This window comes from Schistocerca serialis, chromosome 1 (assembly GCF_023864345.2).
Source record: "Schistocerca serialis cubense isolate TAMUIC-IGC-003099 chromosome 1, iqSchSeri2.2, whole genome shotgun sequence".
NCBI lineage: Eukaryota > Metazoa > Arthropoda > Insecta > Orthoptera > Acrididae > Schistocerca > Schistocerca serialis.
This window is the reverse complement of record NC_064638.1, coordinates 308322327-308338213: the sequence shown is the minus strand read 5'-3', so window position 1 is coordinate 308338213 and position 15887 is coordinate 308322327. Positions and strand designations below refer to the sequence as shown.

Sequence of the window (15887 nt, the reverse complement as noted above, 5' to 3'; positions counted from 1 at the left end):
GCATCTAAGAGAATCTTCAATTCTTGAATCTAGGTGATCAGTGGCTAATCAGGAATATGTTCAGTTCTCTCTTGACTATGTAGGAACTATGAAATTTTTGCTTTATGGTAAATAAAAATTTTGGAGACAACAATTTTCTGTTGAGAAAGAGACCACAGTCACAGATTGTTTTGAAAATAATTTAATCATGCAGGACATTCATGTTTATTTCTTGTGAAACTCTTAGTATTGTTAGCTGCTCCAGGCAGGAGACCTGCTTTGTTGATACTACACATTTTTGGCTTTTTGACTGAGATATATTGATGTTGCAGTGTTTATCTTTGGCATGACAATGTAGAAGTTGTTGCAGAATCAGCTAAGTAAAAAATCCATGCAATTAATATATCCATTTAAACGTAAAAGCCATCTTTGGAATATTCCTTTGCGTGAGACCATGTGTGTCAGATTCATGTGCTGATCTGAAATTTTTGATTCACGTATTTTATTGTTTGTGTCTCTTCTGTAAACTTGTTTATTGATTTTGTCAATACTCATTTGTATTGTGATGCATTGTGAAATTTTGAATATTTGCAAGTTCCGCATTAAACTTGTGCTGTTATCGTTAATTGTAGGCTTAAACTTACTTGTGCCTTTTCAAAATTTTTGAGAATAGGAAGTCTATCCTTGTTCAAAACAATTATTCTCTAATTTCATTGTATAATTATATGAGAAATATGTTGCTTTTGGGAATTTTCAGATGCATGCAGAACTGTATTTTTGAAATTTATTTTAAGTTACAAGTGTTGTCGTTAATTGATTTTGTAGCAAATCAGTGTTTGTTCTTCACAGCTTATGCCAAAGAATAGGTCATTACAAATTTCAGTGTATATTGATACAAATAAACATTCATTTTTGGAAGTTACTGCTGTACTGTGCATAAACTATTTCATAGTAAATTGGCATTTGTGGTTTAGTTACTGTAGCACACATTGTAACCAGCCTATTTTGTTAGATCTACATTCCCTTTCAAAAGAAGCATACATTATCTTTGTATATAAAAAATCTATTTTTAAGTTTGGTAGCGACCATCATTAACCTCAAAAAGTTTTAGAAACTAGCAATTTTTACCCTGTTTTTCTGTTGCCTTAATAGAAATCTTGTTTTGTGTATTTGCTTTTGTGTATTTGCTTCAGTTATTCTAAGGAATTAGTAATTGTTTAGCTCAGCAGATTAAAAATTGTCAGCAGGCTCAATTTAAAGTTATTTGTTCACTGTTTGATAAAATATTGCACTAGCCATAGTGCAACCCCACTGTGAATGCTCTTCTCAAACATGGGACGAGCTTATTGATGTTCATAAGCAACTACACATCTCCCTGGGTACTGTCAGATGGTTGGTAGCTGCTGCAAATTGATGTGTTGGAAGAGTGCCTGAGAGTCATGTACCTGTTGCTACCAAAGATACTGTAAGGACTATCCTTTTCTGCGGATCCTCTCTCCTCTGCAGGAAGTAAGGGGTCTGTCATTACTCATCCATTTGCTTGTGAGTGGTAGGTCTAGATGTCCTGTACAGGGTAGACAGCATTCAGGGTGTTAATTACCAATCCCCCTAATCAACAAGTATGAGGTGTTGTCTTCTGCTTAAACAAACAGAGCTAGGGACTCACTTCATCTGTTGTGAAACCTGCTTTGTCCTGTGTCAAGAGGAGGCAAACTTAGAAAGGTAGGGCTGTATTAATCATTGGCAGTTCAAACACTTGGCAAATAATGGTACCCCTTAAGGAAATAGCAGCAAGGGACAGGTAGGAATCTCTGGTACACTCAATATGTATGCCTGGGGGCCTTGTTTAACATGTAGAAGAGGCTATCCTGGCAGCCACTTGGGGGTGGGGGGTGGGGGGTGGGGGGGTGGGGGGGTTGCAACCAACTACAGATTGTGGTACTTGTTGAAACATATGATGCCTGTCATCTGGACTTTGAGATCATACTTGGATCATTCCAGTGACTTGCAGAGAAGGTTGAGAAAACCAGCCAGGCTCACAGTTTGAACATTGTTCTGAGTCGAGTGAAAAGACTGAATCAGAGACTTTGAAGATTATTTAACTACTAGGCTATGACATTCTGGACTTGGGTATAGGGTTGAAAACTGTAGTGTCCCTCTGAATGGGTGAGGTGTGCACTAAACATCAGTCAGGTAGCTGACTGTGTGTGGAGTGCACACAATGGTCTCTTTCAGACTCTCAAGCAGTCATCAAAAGCAGTGAAGCTCACATAATACAAGGTACAGAATGCTGGCTGAAACCTGCAATTGATAACATTTTTGGGGGAAATTGTAAGTGTATATCAAAAGGATAGGTGAATGGAAATGGAGGTGATGTATTTTTGCAGTAGACAAGAAACTCAAATCCACTGAGATAGAAATTGAAGCTGCACGTGAGATTGTTTGGGCAAGACTCAGTATCAAGGGTGGGCATAAAATGTGAATTTGACCCTTCACTTTCCCACGAGACTCATCTCCTGATGTAACAAAGAACTTTAGAGAAAACCTCACTTCACTTGTACATATGTTATCCAATCATAGTTTAGTCATCATTGGAGTCTTTAATCATCCAACAATCAGATGGGGAGATTACAGTTTTTTTAGTGGTAGGTGTGACAAGACATCCCATGAAACATTACTCAATGATTTCTCTGGAAACTACCTAGAATAGACAGTTTGGAATGCCATTTGTGATGAAAATATATTAGATGTAATGGCAACAATTAGATCTGAGCTTTGAGGATGTCCACTTCGAAACTGATGTTAGTGAGCATGGAGCGGTTGTGGCAGAAATGATTACCAAAGTACAAATGACAACCAAAACAAGTATATATGTTAAGCAAACTAGATAAAAAAGTGGTAGAGTCATACATCAATGACAAATTCGAAACTTCCAGTGTAGCACACAAGCATGTAGAGGAACTATGGTGCAAGTTTAAAAGAATATTTGACCATGCACTAGATAGATAGGTACCCAGTAGAAGAGTTCATAATGTGAGGGCCTCTCCATGGTATATAATCACTGCGAAGAACCTTCTAAAGAAATGATGACTACAGCATAATAGGTGTAAAACAAAATGTAGGGCTATAGATAGAGAGGTGCTGAATGAAACGCATTTTGCTGTCAAGACAGTGATGTGTCATGCCTTTAGTGACTATTGCAGCAGAATATTTTGTCAAATGATCTTTCACAAAACCCAATGAAATTCTGATTGAATGTAAAGACTGTTAGCAGCACAAAAATTAGTATCCAGTCATTCATGAATGGGACAGAACTGAAATTGAGAGTAGCAAAGCAATGGCTGAAATGGTTAACTCCATTTGCAACATTTATTTGCAAAGGAAAACCTAGGAGAACTGCCCCAATATAATCCTCATATCACTTAAAATTTGAATGAAATAAGTATTAGCTTCAATGGTGTTGAGAACAGCTGAAATAATTAAAATTGAACAAAGCTCCAGGACCCAATGGAATCCATATCAGATTCTATAGTGAATTTTTGGCTGAGTTAGCCCCTCTTTTAAATGTAATCTGCCATATAGTTGTTCCTGTGTATATAATTCTCCATAAATTTTCTGAATCCGTACCTCTCTCTCTCTCTCTCTCTCTCTCTCTCTCTGTCTGTGTGTGTGTGTGTGTGTGTGTGTGTGTGTGTGTGTGTGAGAGAGAGAGAGTGTGTGTGTGTGTGTGTGTGTGTGTGTGTGAGAGAGAGAGAGAGAGAGAGAGAGAGAGAGTTGAACATTCAGTATGCTAGTGACCTGAAATCAGTGTTTAGTGCATATAGTGTATTATGTGTCATTGGGTGGCATATGTCCATGGGATATGTTTTTAATGATGCTTATATTATTGTGCAGAAAAAGTCATCCCACTCAGATACTGCTGAAAAGGTGTTCTGTGTTATGCTCAATGCTAATGAAAAATGCCTAATCAATGTAGTGGTGTTAAATTTGTCATATCTTATATTCAGTTGAATGCTGTTTACTTGTAATGAGAGCAAAACACACAGAATAATAATATATCCAACTACAACCAACCATGGCTGCTTTGCCACATGGTGTAGTCTTCACACTTGTATCACATATGAGCCATGTAGTTATTGCTGGAAGCACTTTACTGTCACCGTCAAATAATAACTTTGAACTGAATATTACATGAAACTGAGATGAGGCTGTTTTCTTAACATGGCACAAGAGTTTACATTTTAAAATGTTTTGTTTGTTTGGAAAGATAATTAAATTGTTGTTCTCCATTGACACTGGGTATTGTGTAAAATTCTCAATCAGCAGTTTAAGTTTGGATTAACTTCCACTACCAATCACAATCCATAGTCAGGGGATCCTTAAGGATGCAGAGTATCTCAAAAACAAGAATAAATATTTATCGAAAGAGATGTGTGCTAATGGATGTGGAATAGAAATAAATCTGAAACATATTTTTGTTTAGGAGGTAATAACAGACTTGTCACAGTCATGTAAATGTATGTACACTGAAGTGCATCAGATAATTCTTTGTCTGTTGTAGCTACACATCATCGAGCAGAAAACTGTTTCTGACACATTGTTCTCATTGCTTTACTGGAGGTGTGCAGAAGTCGGATTTTACATAGCACACTATTTGATTGTATTCAGAATTTATATTTCAATTGTTTTTCCTAAGAAATGGAGTAGAAGAAGTAGTCCACCAATAAATCATTCAGATTCCTCTTAAACTGAAGTTTATTGTTGGCTAAACTTCTTATGACTGCTGGCAAGTTACTGAAAATGCATGTTCCCAAATAATGGACATTATCTGTTCAGATAGATAACAAGTTCAGAGTGCATTTCACAGTTCATTGAATCAGGTTAAATAGACAATTAAGTTGAAATGATACTGTCAACAAATCACTGCTTACTTGATCCTTGTCTAATCTAATCATATTCACAGTTGCTTCTAAACTTTTGATAATTGTAGGAAGAAGAAAACAGCAGCTAGTTCTCTGATGGGTCGCATTGCTGTTTACTTTTAAGTTTGTTTTGGTGTAGAAGAATATTATTATATGGCAATGCAAATCCACAGGTCCAGACTGGCAGCAATTCCTCAGGACCCATGGCTGTTCTCAGGAACAGTGCATGAAAATCTTGATCCAGAAGGACGGCACTCACCTGCAGAGCTAGAGACTGCTCTGCGACGTGTTGGGCTTTGGGGAGCTGTGCGAGCTCTTGGTGGTCCTGCTGCTGATGTTGGGCCTGGTGGAAAGAAGCTTAGCACTGGTCAAAGACAGCTGCTATGCTTGGCACGTGCTGTACTGCGCGCAGCAAAGGCAAGGATTAGAGATAATAACTGACAAGTTTAAATTTTCAAAAATAATTTTGTTTTTACTTTTTGTGGATGTATTCATAATTAATTCATACAGCAATGAAGTCAAAGAGAGCTGTTAGATTTAAGGACTTTATGGTTTTGTTATTTTATCATCAGATACTTTTCGCTTTATTGCAGTTAAGCATCACCAGTTGTGTACTACTGTAAATAACTTATTTTGTTATTGTATGTTGTTAGACTAAAATCTGTTCTTGCCCAGATGCATTAGTTTTTGGTGCTTACACATACAGGTCACTATTTGCGCACACACATACCCGTGGCTGTCCTTTTCCCCTCATGGGCAGTTACAAGTTCAATGATCATCAATAATTAAAAATATTACCAATGTCAGTTTAAACAATAATGCTTTATTATCAAGACTTTGAATAATTGTGACATCAGGGCTAAAGCCAAAAAATTGACCTTCAATGATGGCACAGATATAAATGAATCTTTTTCTGAACCTGTGTCGTAATGACACCAGTGCAACATGTTTGCAGTATGTCAAATGTGGCCATTGGAGAGCGAGTGGGAGCAATATTTTTGAACAAACTAAGGTAGGAATGTTGGTTATTTTTATAAATAAGCATGGACTAGTAACTCTAATTGTTCTTTCAATTTGTGCTTTCATGATATCAAGTAGTATGTACCCATTTTGCTTTAAATGTCTTTTAATTGCTACAAATGATACTTCAAGTTACGTATATATGCGTTAAATCAAGTCTAGTAGCAACTGATAAGCTAAGAAAAGAAACAGACCTCAAACTAATTCATGAAGTACCTACTAGATGAAATTCGACATTTTATATGACTGAAAGGTTTTTGCAGGCGTGTTCAGCAGTTAAGATATTAATTGCTGTGCTGGTGTACCATCCATGCTAACCGCTGCAGGCATTGTAGGCTCTATAGATGATTGTGACAGTCTACTCCTGAAATCTGTTTAGAAAAGTACATTGCAAGCAGTAAAGTAATCTCAATAACTAGTATATTGAATATCAAAATATCTGACATGCAACCAGCATAGAATGTTGAAGAGGACTGAAGAATAACATATTAACAGAAACCAACTAGCAACTGGACATGTTAATACATTAGCCATATCAACATTGCTCGATCCTCGATTCAAGAACTTACACTTCAGGATGCTTTAGAATATTTGAAAGCAATCAATATTATCAGAGATTTGCTAGCATTTGTTGAAACAACTATCAGTGAAGATGGGCAATGCTTTGATACATTACAGGAAAATAGAGAAACCACCTTTGATTTAAGCAGTGAACATTATGAAAAAGCACAAGTAAAGAATAATTTGCAAACTGGAACACAAACAAACTTACCATCAGCAAAATATCACCTTCTGGGTCTTAAACGAGATCCATTAAAAGTACGGAATCACATTAGTTCTGCCTATCCAAGGCTACAAAAAATTCTCTTAAATATTTGAGCTGTATAGCTATATTGCCAGCTTCTGAAAGACTATTTTCTGCAGCAGGGTATGCTCTCCAACAACAATGAAGTATACTGTATGGGAAACTTCCATCAAAAATATATTTATGGTCCATAGACAAAAAGTTTTGGAATATTTAACGTTAAATATAGCTGTATTTAGTGACAAATAAATATGACGTTAGGTATATTTGTATGTTGCATTTTATGCTGTTCTGTAAATTCATCATTTAACATCAATTTTAAAAACATTAATATTTTGTGGTCAATTATTATCAGTCATCAATGTGTAGATGTCAGTGATGAAATCTTTATCAGCATCAGTGATTTGCCATCACACATCCTTGGTTTCAGTTCTTAGCCCAGCCTTTTCTTCACTTGCATTCATTCTTATAGATTCAGACTCCTTTTTTTATGTCTGCTTATTTGTATTTAGTTATCTGAAATGTCACTGACTCATAAACTTTTGATTATCTTTTCTTTTAGTGAATTTCTTTCCCTATTAAAGTGTTTTTACTTTATTATTATTTCTTTAAAAGAAGAGACAAGTGCAAAATTTGGTATGGTCGGGAATCTGTTGATATATGATCATTTTGTTAGAGAAAGGGCGGGGTTACTAATGTTTGAGATGTTGGTTTGTGAATCATCTGCTATATTGTAGTAAATTTAAATACAGTAATGATGCTAGTGTTTGTCTAGTCACTAGCTAACCCATGACAAAACCTGCATCTTGAGTGACAAGTTCAAATGGCACATACATACGTATACTGGTTGATGTGATACTGACTTCAGGTGTTTGTTTAAATGGTCATCATTTCTAATGAATTTGGCTGTTCGTACTGTATACACTTTGTTATCAGACATTTCCTTGCATCTAAGAAGTGTGTGGGATGTGAGGCTGAGAAAAGGTATTTAATCCACTCTCTGATCTGTTGATGTGATGTGAATTGATTTGATTTGATCAGTGAGGTAAAAACAACAGCAGTTCTACCCCACTATTGTCTGCACCTAAACAGGATTTGTTGTGCAGTTTCACTCTGTATGGTGCTAGTAAAGCCAACCAACACCCTTAAAGAGTAATAGGAGGCCCTTTATTGGTTCTTTCATTTTGCCCTACTTTGGGGTACAATAAAACAATCAATTTTTAATATGCTGTGCCTTTCTGATCATGCTTTCCTTTCTTCTTCAGGGATTTGGATTGTTTGTTTGGTTTTAATTTTGTCTTGGAACCTCTATTCTCTTTGGTTAATATATATTTTTTCTACATTTATTAGACACAATTTCTTCAGGACTTGATGACCTGAATATCCTATGTCTTCACTGGACTCGCATTCGGGAGAACAATGGTTCAACCCACGTCCGGCCATCCTGATTTATGTTTTCTGTGATTTCCCTGAATCACTCAAGGCAAATGCCCGGATGGTTCCTTTGAAAGGGCACGGCCAGCTTCCTACCCCATCCCTAATCTGATGAGACCGATGACCTCACTGTTTGGTCTCCTCCTCGAAACAACCCAACCCAACTCCTATGTTTTATGACCTCCAGTGCTTGGCACCAGAAGTCTACATGTGGTGTGATTTCATCACCCTCACCACATAAGGACTACTTTCTCTATACCCATTATGTGTAGGTATTTCCTAAAGTTTCAGTGGCATATCATTATCCATACCATGAGTTTAGTCTGTCTCCTGTTTGAACCCAAGATTACAGAACTTATCTTAAAACATGGCTTTGGCTTCATTAGCTTACTATGTTTTTGTTTTTGGATCGTAGTCCAGTATTCTACACGCTGCCTTATGATCCAGTTTCATAGTTTTGATTTAGCCATTGCCTTGGTGATGGTTGGGGCGGGTTTCAGTTCAAGAAATGGAGTTGTCACACCTGTCCTGGCCAGTCTACCAGCTCCTTCATTGCCATTGATCTGGCCTGACCAGGAGCCCGTAATGGTTTTATGCTATTGCATTCCCTTAGTCTCACAGTGACTTTGTAGCATTCTGCAACAATCTTTGATCACATTGCAGGGGCTTACAGAATTTTCAGAGTCTGTTGTTTGTCTGAATAAATGTAAATACTACAATCTTTGTAGTGCCTTCATAAATTCTCATCTGCACACACCTTGAGAGCTGATATTTCCACCTGTGATACTGTGGCCAGAGTTCCTAGAGAGATTGCATTCCCCATTCTAGACTGTTCCCAATATACCCTGGACCCAGTGCCATTGTCTGTTTTCGATCCGTCAATAAACCAAACTATGTCTTCTGCATGGTGTCATAGTTCTTTCCTCCACTGCTCTCTTCTTCCGATTTTACAATGAAAGGTTTATTACAACAGTTGGAAGATAATGTATACTCATCCTGCATTTCCCTGACCATTCTATATTTACTACTGTCCATAAATATGTGTGGGATTCAGGATATTACGAAGGTATCCAGTTATTTCCAGTTTTTAGCCTTTATACTCTTGCCAGGTATAATGGGGGTACATACAGCATGGTCTCTATCCCATCAGTGGGTGTACTACTACATTCACATTCATGTTCACATTCACTGCTTATTCCACCTGTTGTGGCAAGTAGGCGAATCTCTGCACCTTGCCAAGATCCTTAGCAGCAATCCTCTTTTTCTACTTTGTTCCACCATACTGTAGCCCCATAATTTATTGTAGTTCTTATTACAGTGGTGTATGTCCAGGAAATACTCTCAGGGTTTAAACCCCAGTTTTTTCCACAGTTGCTTCTAGTGCTCTTAAGAGTACGTTTCACTTTGGAACATGTACAGTATTCTTTATGTGAGGTGTCCATGATAGCTTTGCATCCAGAACTACTCCTAGATACTTAACTAACCCCTCTGTAGTTCAGGTTTCATCAAGAAGCATCAGGTTTCATTGAGAAGCATAAGATTCCAGTACTTGTGCTGGATAAGCTTCCTTATAAATGGTACAGCAGTTTTATTGAGGCTGACCTTTAGATCCTCTGGTGATGTTGATCACAATTTTTTCATTCACCTTTCTTCTGCTCAGAATGATCTTCATCCAACTACACAATTATGGTGGTCTCAGTGCCACACTCTTCTGCACCTCTAACAATGGATTCAAAGATCATACTGCTAAAAGACCCCTTAGTATCCAAGAAAATCCAGATAGCAATTTCCTGAAAGTGCAGTGCTTTTTCCACCTTCCCAACATGTTGGTGAAGTGCTGTTTCACATGGTTGGCCTGGTTGATATTGCATGTTGGCTTACATGTAGAGGAGCCTTAGTTAGCCTCCTTTCCCTAATGTACACATTAACCAGTTTTTCTAATATCATTAAAAGAAACAAGGACAGGCTGATCAGTCTCATATCCTTGGCTTTGTAATGAAAACAATCCTCATTGTCCTCTAAGCATCAGGAATCATCATCATCATTTTCTTGGGCCTTTGCCCCACTGCAACATGTGGTCGGCCTTGTTACCATGGATTTGGCAATGTTAGTGTCAGAGGTGGCTGGTTGCCCTTCCTGTCTCCACCCCATACCCCCCCCCCCCCCCCCCCCCCCCCTCCCAGAACAGAAGTAGTGCACCCCAGCTGTCTGCATCTAGTTTAAGCCATGAAATAGTGCGAACGCTTTCAAATGTCTGTGAGTTGTGTAACTGAGGCGGGACATGGGGACCAGCCCAGTATTCACCTAGCGAAATGTGGAAAACTACCTAGAAGCAACATCCAGGCTGGCTGGCACACTGGCCCTTGTTGTTAATCCACCGGGCAGATTCGATCCGGGGCCGGCGTGCCTACCCGTGTCCAGGAAGCAGCCCATTAGTGCTCTCGGCTAACCTGGCATGTCATCTAAGCATCAGGAATGATTCCCACTAACCCTAAACAGCTCTATCTCTAAAGGGTCCTGCCCATTATGAAAAATCTTGTCGTTGTTTTCTATTAACCTATTGGCTTGGCCCTCTCTAGGGACGATTTTGCTTAGCATCTTGACAGTACTAGTGTTATGTGATATTTGTGATGCATCTGGTTGGGTTACATAAAAAATAGCTGTTTTAAAACATATTACTTTATTCCAGTCAAGTGGTCACATCCACACTCCAGCACTGGCCCAATGGTGAAAGACCGCAAGCAACATGGGTCCCTCACCACTTGTGCTGCTTCAGCCACATTCTGACACACAAACTAGTCTGTCCAAAATAGCAAAGATTTCTACAGCTTTCCCACATTCTGGCATTCTAAGACTATTTTCTGTGGCTAAGTGTCTTTGTTCTTGAGCAAATATAACTATTGTATTTTAATTCTATGGAAAATTCTTGTAAGCCATAGGCTGCGTGGGTACGCTACGTAAGCATACTGATTTCCTGTGAAAATAACCAATGTGTGAAAATGGTATCTTTGCATTATTTCAGAGAGCCTCTATAATGTTGTCTGCCACTGACCATCGATGTTATTGTAATGTTATAATTACCTCTCCCCCCCCCCCCCCCCCTCCCCAGAGTTTTTGACCAAATCACAAATGAAGGACAAAATCTCTTTTTGCCTAGTCTGAGGAACACGAATTTTAAAAATGCTATTTACTTGTAGCTCGAAACAATACTCAAACAATCCTGTTGAATGAAAACATATGTTCCCAGCGGGCATTCCACTGTTAAATAAATAAATAGTAAACAATACATAAGACTATATGCGAGAAATGTGGAAGATGCTTAAAATTACTTTCCATTCCATGTTAAATATAAACATCCGAATTTGTATTTAAAAGGCTTAAGACTTACAAATATACAATGTAATGCTTTAAAATTAATTTACTCTTATGCCACACAAAATTTCTCTAACAACAACATGTGACATTTGTCAGTTTCCTAAATGAGTTCCTCCTTTTTCCTATAAAAATATACACGTATGTGAACTTTACACCAATGAAGCACATTTTGCACTCTTTTGTGCACTCTGCTTTCACTTTCATTATCCACAGCATAAACTTTCAGCACTCACTGACACATTAGGTTTCATCAGTCTTGTCCCTTGCAACAGCTCAGTCGATATGTCCAATCCAGAGTCCATTTCATTGACAGTCCAATTACCACACACTGCATCCACGAGCAAAATGTGCTACATAAAAAGCACAGTATCAGTTTCAGTTTTTGGCCCATCGATCCTCCTAAATATACATACTTGGACCCCAATATGTGAAACAAGCTAATATATTCTAATGAAACTCACATTCACTGAAATATTACTGTGATAGCCATCAAGGAAAACAAAACAAAGCTTAAGAAATGCACAAATCAAACCTTCAGTTTGGGATTCAATTCTCAAAGTAACATGAAAAATGCAAAATAATTCCCAGCTGTGATATCATAGCAGTCCTTTCAGCATCAACAAAACAACGTCCAATTCCATATCTGACAAGAAAATTAACCATTAATCTCCAGCTATTTCCCTCATAAATCAAATTGGTCATTTTACCCTCATGCTTGTGGATAGAACCATATATAACTTAAAATCTAAACAACAACAAAAAATTTTAAATGTGCTTGATAAAATGAGACAAAGTGTTATTACAAAGTCACTGATCAACAAATACTCATTCTTTTAAACATTATAAAAAACTATTAAAGCACACCACACACACACACACACACACACACACACACACACACACACACACACACACTCATTCACTCACTCTCCAGTCTCAATCACTTCAACATATTCCATCATGATCCTCCTTCCTTATACAACTTTATCTCATTTATATTTCTGAGCCCAAGTATTTTGTTTGTCTGTGGGCAAACCAAATACTATGCATTTACATGTGGACTTGCCATCACCTCAAATGATCCATAATATAATTCAAAAAATTTCTTTGTCTCTTTGTTGTGTTCTGTTGGCTTCTTCTTTGTCCTCACCAACACCAGATCCCAACTCTCATCTCTGTCACTTTCACCTTTCTGTAATGCCTTTGCTTTGTTTGCATTGCTCTTCTCTCCATGTTCTCCCTTACAAAAGTTTCCAACTCTTCTCTACTCATCTCATTACGCGGGGGCTAATCAACATGTTCAGAGATCAGATTTGGTTACTTTGTGTTGAACTCCACCTCCCATGGTAAAAACCCGATTGAACTATGCTTCACACAGTTCATTACAGTTTCAAAATCTATTTAGATACTGCACCCAAGAGCTATGTTTCTTGCCACAGTATGTTCTGCAGAGCCATCCCAATTCTCTCATATATTGTTCTGCTGGATTGCACAAGGAATGATACACTGAGATTCTTATATGCTATATCCCTGCAGTGTCTTTAAACTTAATCCAATCATTACTAGTGAATTGGGATCCATTGTCATTTGAAATAGCTTTTGGTACATTCATGAAAAGAAAATATTCATATGTGAACTTGGAAATCATACTCTTACTGGTTGTCTGTTTGATTGCATACAGCTTGATGTACAGGGTGTTTCAAAAATGACCGACATATTTGAAACGGCAATAAAAACTAAACGAGCAGCGATAGAAATACACCGTTTGTTGCAATATGCTTGGGACAACAGTACATTTTCAGGCGGACAAACTTTCGAAATTACAGTAGTTACAATTTTCAACAACAGATGGCGCTGCAAGTGATGTGAAAGATATAGAAGACAACGCAGTCTGTGGGTGCGCCATTCTGTACGTCGTCTTTCTGCTGTAAGCGTGTGCTGTTCACAACGTGCAAGTGTGCTGTAGACAACATGGTTTATTCCTTAGAACAGAGGATTTTTCTGGTGTTGGAATTCCACCGCCTAGAACACAGTGTTGTTGCAACAAGACGAAGTTTTCAAAGGAGGTTTAATGTAACCAAAGGACCGAAAAGCGATACAATAAAGGATCTGTTTGAAAAATTTCAACGGACTGGGAACGTGACGGATGAACGTGCTGGAAAGGTAGGACGACCGCGTACGGCAACCACAGAGGGCTACGCGCAGCTAGTGCAGCAGGTGATCCAACAGCGGCCTCGGGTTTCCGTTCGCCGTGTTGCAGCTGCGGTCCAAATGACGCCAACGTCCACGTATCGTCTCATGTGCCAGAGTTTACACCTCTATCCATAATACAAAATTCAAACGTGGCAACCCCTCAGCGCCGCTACCATTGCTGCACGAGAGACATTCGCTAACAATATAGTGCACAGGATTGATGACGGCGATATGCATGTGGGCAGCATTTGGTTTACTGACGAAGCTTATTTTTACCTGGACGGCTTCGTCAATAAACAGAACTGGCACATATGGGGAGCCAAAAAGCCCCATGTTGCAGTCCCATCGTCCCTGCATCCTCAAAAAGTACTGGTCTGGGCCGCCATTTCTTCCAAAGGAATCATTGGCCCATTTTTCAGATCCGAAACGATTACTGCATCATGCTATCTGGACATTCTTCGTGAATTTGTGGCGGTACAAACTGCCTTAGACGACACTGCGAACACCTCGTGGTTTATGCAAGATGGTGCCCGGCCACATCGCACGGCCGACGTCTTTAATTTCCTGAATGAATATTTCGATGATCGTGTGATTGCTTTGGGCTATCCGAAACATACAGGAGGCAGCGTGGATTGGCCTCCCTATTCGCCAGACATGAACCCCTGTGACTTCTTTCTGTGGGGACACTTGAAAGACCAGGTGTACCGCCAGAATCCAGAAACAATTGAACAGCTGAAGCAGTACACCTCATCTGCATGTGAAGCCATTCCGCCAGACACGTTGTCAAAGGTTTCGGGTAATTTCATTCAGAGACTATGCCATATTATTACTACGCATGGTGGATATGTGGAAAATATCGTACTATAGAGTTTCCCAGACCGCAGCGCCATCTGTTGTTGAAAATTGTAACTACTGTAATTTCGAAAGTTTGTCTGCCTGAAAATGTACTGTTGTCCCAAGCATATTGCAACAAACGGTGTATTTCTATCGCTGCTCGTTTAGTTTTTATTGCCGTTTCAAATATACCGGTCATTTTTGAAACACCCTGTATTTACTAAATATATCCACTATTACAAAAATGTATTTGCATCCACCTCTTCCAGTTGGCAGTGGTCCAGAAAGATCAACTGCTATCAGATCTCCATCCTTCTCTGGTATTATACAGTGTAAGTATCCCTGACTGTGCACCTGGCTTATGTTACCTCTCTGACAGGTGTCACAACTCTCAAGTTGTTTCTGTACTTGTCAAACCATATTACTGAACGCAACATTTTCCCTCATTATTTCAGTGCATTTTTGAGGTCCATAGTGTTCATAGCTCAGGTGCACATGCTGAGTTAAATCATTGACATGGTCCTCTGGAAAATATAACTTCCATTCACCACTGTTTTTGTTTGTCCTCCTGGACAAAGTTTCCTTATGTATTTTGTAATATTTATTCAAATTTTCCTCCTCCCTAGTTCCCAGTTGTTTATCTGTTGTAGTTTGGGATCCTGAGTCTGTGGCCTTCTCATGTCCCTACATACTCCTCTGATATTTCTCACACTTGGCAAACCCTTTATATATAGCATTTTAAATTCTCTATTTCCATCCTCTTCCTCTGTTAACACATCCCCACTTCCCGCTGGTAATCTCAAAAAAGCATCAGTCACAACAATTTCAGTTACCTTTATGTACTGGATGGTGTAATTAAATTGCTGCAGGAACATAGCCCACCTCATTGGTCTGATGTTCAACAATTAACATTCATGTAAATAGCCCAATGCTTTATGATCAGTGAAAACAATCACTTCATAACCCAGTAGAATTTCTAAAGTTGGTCAATGCCTACACAACTGCTAACAACTCCTTTTCAGTGATCCCATAACTCCACTTATGTTTTGTAAGAGATCTTAATGCAAAAGCTTTACTCCTCAGTTGTTCATGTCCACTTACCACTTTTTTCTGTAACAGTGTCACTCCCAAACCATAATCACTGCTGTCAGTGTGCAAACAGTAAGGCACGGTTGTATCTGTGTGGTATAGTAATCCATTGTTACTTGAATGATCCTTTACCTCCTGAAAATCTTTGGTCCAATCCTGTGTCCACATCGAAGTTGCCTGTTTCTTTAGTAACTTGGTTAGGTTTGCTGAGTTTAGACTGTGATTCCTGATAAACT

General features: G+C 38.6%; 1 protein-coding gene across 4 annotated transcripts in view; it reads left to right on the top strand.

The window, feature by feature from the left end:
* Nucleotides 1-15887, top strand: part of LOC126469267 (ATP-binding cassette sub-family C member 10) — a 392679-nt gene that overhangs the window by 330967 nt on the left and 45825 nt on the right. For all 4 annotated transcript variants that reach the window (XM_050096621.1, XM_050096622.1, XM_050096619.1 and 1 more), the window contains one exon: nucleotides 5075-5318. In XM_050096621.1, the coding sequence (XP_049952578.1) occupies nucleotides 5075-5318 (244 nt within the window). The remainder of the gene's footprint in view (nucleotides 1-5074; nucleotides 5319-15887) is intronic.